At 43.2% G+C, this 4,586-nt stretch overlaps 1 protein-coding gene across 1 annotated transcript in view; it reads left to right on the plus strand.

Annotated features, from left to right (window-relative positions):
* Positions 1-4,251: 4,251 nt before the first annotated feature.
* LOC106011974 (YEATS domain-containing protein 2) overlaps positions 4,252-4,586 on the plus strand; it is a gene marked incomplete in the record, with an annotated part of 34,785 nt that continues 34,450 nt past the window's right edge. The window contains 1 exon segment of the mRNA XM_013083420.1: positions 4,252-4,557. Coding sequence (XP_012938874.1) covers positions 4,252-4,557 — 306 coding nt within the window.

The raw sequence follows: 4,586 nt of genomic DNA on the forward strand, positions 1-4,586 counted from the left end.
TGATGGAATCAGGGACACATCTATTGTGTCACAACGCGATGGAATCAGGGACACATCTATTGTGTGTGTCACAACGCGATGGAATCAGGGACACATCTATTGTGTGTGTCACAACGTGATGGGTCAATGGACACATCTATTGTGTGTGTCACAACGTGATGGGTCAATGGACACATCTATTGTGTGTGTCACAACGTGATGGGTCAATGGACATTGAAAGTCTTGAGGCCGACAAAGAAAATTTAGGAAAATTGCCCAACAGCAAGAAAAATGCTGTGTTTTTTCTCACATTATAATGATTTATTATGATGAGCGCCAGATTTCGGCACGCTGCCTCAATTAGTCGCCGTTTTCACATTGAAGAACAAATTTATACGCAATCTCACCCCTTGTTGCAAAAACGCTTTGAAGATGTAAAATGTTATGTTTTCCCAGACCTGCCCCTCGTCTCCATTGAATTGGGATGTCCTGATGTTTTTTGAGCCCCAAATCTCAAGCATCCCACTGATTGTTGTGTTCCGTCTGGTTCTGTGGATTTGTCGAAAAACTTGTTCTGCCTTCTTCTCTGTCGCGGGAAGCACCCGTTGAACTTTTTATCAGTAGGAAATCGGTGCCGGATGTAGTAGTTGACTCCCCCCAGGTTGTGTTGGAACTTTGCTGGCACTTGTTATTTCAATTGTAATGGAAGTAGTATTGATTTGACATTCCGACTTGGGATATTCTCTAAATTCGTCCCTCAAAACACGTGCTAGCGTAAGCCACATTTTGTTAGTTTTGCAGGAGAGACGTTTAAAGATTTGGGCGATTTTCACCATCCCATTGTGGCGTCAAATATCTGACCCTGCCCTTAATATTTTGACATAACATGTGGGGGCCAACTACTTTTCAATTGGCTAGAAGCATCTTGTGAGGATAGTAGGTTTTGAAGGAAAAATTAACTTTTTGTCTGATACGCTACTACGTGCTACGTCAATGAAAGCCTCAATGTGTGGCTTACGTTACTAGATTGTTGGATACGTTAGTACGTGCTTTTGTATTCTAAAGCATAATGCGTTGATTGCGTGGCTTACGCTGAAATTGTAACTTCCAAAGAACAACAAAAATACCAAGAAAGATTTGGTGAAAAATTCACAGGTTGTATGAACCGTAACTTCACAACAACTCGGAATATACAGACGCCAACTGTACATGATACAACAATCAACTTAAAATGAAATAATCACTGCAGCTATCTACTGCTTAAACAAACGTTTCATTATGGACTATTCTTTACAGAAAATGTTATTATTATGTACCTACTCACATTTGTGAAACACTATCCTGTTTAATATGGGAAGCAGTACTTTACTCAAAACAAAACAAGCTACAAAAACTTGAGCTAGTATGTGCTCACTAAATGTTCCAATTTGCAAAAACAAACAATAAAGAATTCAGGGAACATTTCTGCTAGAGTTAGAGCTCCACTTAGGCTTATTGGGAACATGATCTTGCTGTACAGATGTAAATTCAATGACATATTTCAAAGACTAATAATAAGCAGTAACTCAGAAATAAAGAAGAAAATGTGAAATTAAATACATTTTGTGTCATTACTTGACTGCCATATACTTAAACTGGAGATGCACCTTAGCGAACAAAGTAGAATAGCTTCAGCCCAAAGGAGATCTTCACAGCCAACTATTCATGGGGTAAGGAGAGATCAAATGCTTTGTGCTCTTCCAGTTTAATTACTGGTGTGGGACCAGAACAGAGTGAAACCAAATCAGTGAATCTTTCTCTCGAAATGTTTGTTGGTCCTGAGTTCAGTTTCTGAAGTGCACAGTCCTTTACACTATTCTTCAGTCTCTTGAGGGACAGGCTTTTGAATGAACAGTCAAAGTGGCTCATCTTGTAGAAGACTTTATCTGGCTGTTCTTTAGTGACTCGCAGTTCCATGATATTGTTCCACGAAAGTGTGTCTTCCGTATCAGATCGTGTGTCCAGGATTCTCAAGTCCTTTGATAAGCCTTTGAGATCCAGAAAGTCTTTAGACTGCATCTGATTCACCAGGTGAGGCTTTTGAGATCGAGCGAGAGACATCACTGTTACTATCTGAAAAGGAAGGAACAAATCCCCAGCCCTCTTCAGGGCATGTCCTATTGCACTGTGTGCAGAATCACCCTCGTTCTGACCATGGTTTGTTTCAGAGAACCTCAATGAAATCTCTTCAAGATTCACACTATTGCTCACAGTTTACAACATCATCGAAGGCATCATAGAATTTTTGTTCCGACCACTGCATCCATGGGCAAAAAGAAAAACTTTTTTCATGCCACGGTCGTCATAAAATTTCAGGGCACGGTGGACTGTAGTTGAAATTTCCGAGGGTTCACGTTTCATCCCAAGTGAAGCAGTGACAATCTCTGTTAGCAATGTTATAGAAAGTCAGATTGTAGTTCGACAATCATCTTTTGTAAAAGATGGCTCTGTCCTGAGACATAGGGAGATAAATGACCTGCTGCAAATCAAAACTTGCACAGAGAATGTTTTCACTTTCCTGAGCTTCTTTCTTGCGTAGATCCTTTCCTTAAGACCTATCTTTGTTTCTTAATTTCCTTGGTGATAATTAACACAAAGAGAGCACTGGTCTTTCTTGGACTGGTGGATTTTTACTTTTAAATAGCGTACATCGTTTTATGTAGTTAAGCTTGATGGTCTTGTCCTGGGTATCCATTCCTGGATGAACATGTGGAACATGCTTGTGAACTCTTGTCCCAAATTCCTCTTCATTTTGGCTTCCTTCTGATTGTTTGATCTGAGTTTCTTTTCCTTTCTGACTTCTTTCTCACTCCCCTCCACCGTGTACTGCTCGGGAACTGATCTTTGCATTCCCCCCCCCCCCCTCATCAACGACTGTTTCCTTTGTCTGAAACTGATCGGAAGCATCAGTGTTCACATTCACACCAGCGGGAATCTTAGACTGTGAGGGCCTACCTACAGCTTTTACATGTTGTTCATTTTTTCCTTTGACCTTCTTCTGCTGTTTTCATGTTGAACTCACGATGATCTCTTCATTGATATGATCAAAGCAAAGAAGGATTTCACATTCAGGACAAGCCACCCATACTTCAGCATTGCACCTTTTGACCTCGCATGTTCCAGGATTGAATTCCGGGTCGCCAAATGAGTCGTAGCCACACACTGACATTTCATCACTGTCTGCCTCACTAAGCATGTCAGTGTCCTTGAAGCACATACGTGCATCTATTTGTCCTTTAAAGTTCTCAGTGGCAGTAGGACGCCCATGACTTTCTGCAGTCTGTAAGCTTAAGACTTCACCAGGGTTCTGAATGTCAATCAGAGTTTGAACAGTAGGGCTACATGTCAAAGAAAGAGTGGTTGTTCAGAGCGGGATCCCATTTGTAAACAGAGGACGAGTAAAAAGGGACTTCTAGAAGAGGAATCTGAGCCTTCACCGTCTCACACGAAGCACACTGCACACGTGTGTAGTTTAGCTCTAGAAGCGCTATGCGATGTTTTATTGCCATAGGGTCTGCCCCGGCCGTGTGGCTTACGTTAGTATGTGCCGTATAATAAAAATACAACAATGGGTCAAAGTGTACGTCACGCACTAGCGTAACCAACAGTGTGTTAGTACGTGCTGTATCTTTTTGTGGGCAAGTGGGATACGTTCAAACTGGAATCGACTGTATCTCAGCTATTTATTGCTCGATCCCTACCATCTTTTGAGAGGATGTAGTATCAGATAAAGGGAATCGCGTGATTGCTATAACTCGATTTCGGGTCAGATGTGGCTTACGCTAGTACGTGTTTAGAGGGACGAATTACTTGGCGGTGTGTGTTGTGTGTGTGTTTATCGTGTATGTTGTGTGTGTTTATTATGGTGTATGTTGTGTGTTTATGTAAGGTATTATAAGTGGGTGGTTGGCGGGTGCTCTCGTGTGGTTTGCTTCTTCTCCTATCAAACATCTATCGTCCTTATCTCCCTTTTTTCTTTTTAATGTTTGTTACTCTCTTGTAACACCTAATCTTCTGGCGCTCATATGACCTTTATGCAGCTGCGAGCACGGTAAAGCCTCTACTAAAACTAAAGTATTCTAAATGTGGTTGTTGTCGCAGATGGTGGAAGTGGAGCTGGACAAGGACTTCTTTGAGCCTCATGGGACCAACAACAGCAGCAGCAACAACAGCAGCAACAACAACAGCAGCAACAACAACAGCAGCAACAGCAATCTCACCAACAGCCACAGCATGAGGACCAGCGTGGATGACCGCCTACTTCCTGTGGACGAGTCATCCCCCCTGCTGTGTTCCCTCAGCTCTCCTCTCCCCGACAACCCTGTGGCCAGTTCCTCGTCAGCCACGAACCATGCACAGGTCCCCACACATCCCACGAACCGTGCACAGGTCCCCACTAGTTCAGACGACTGTGTTCCTACGACAGAGACTAGTGTGTCCAGCGCATGTGTGAGGTCAGCCTGTGTGTCCAGTGTGGCGTGTGGCGGGGAGAGAGAGCCAGGTCTGGCAAACGAGGAGGGCGGTACACTGTGGGGAACTGTGTGCCCGGAGAGTGGCGGTGGTGGGGG

The sequence above is a fragment of the Aplysia californica genome, unplaced genomic scaffold, assembly GCF_000002075.1.
Source record: "Aplysia californica isolate F4 #8 unplaced genomic scaffold, AplCal3.0 scaffold00010, whole genome shotgun sequence".
Taxonomy (NCBI): Eukaryota; Metazoa; Mollusca; class Gastropoda; order Aplysiida; family Aplysiidae; genus Aplysia; species Aplysia californica.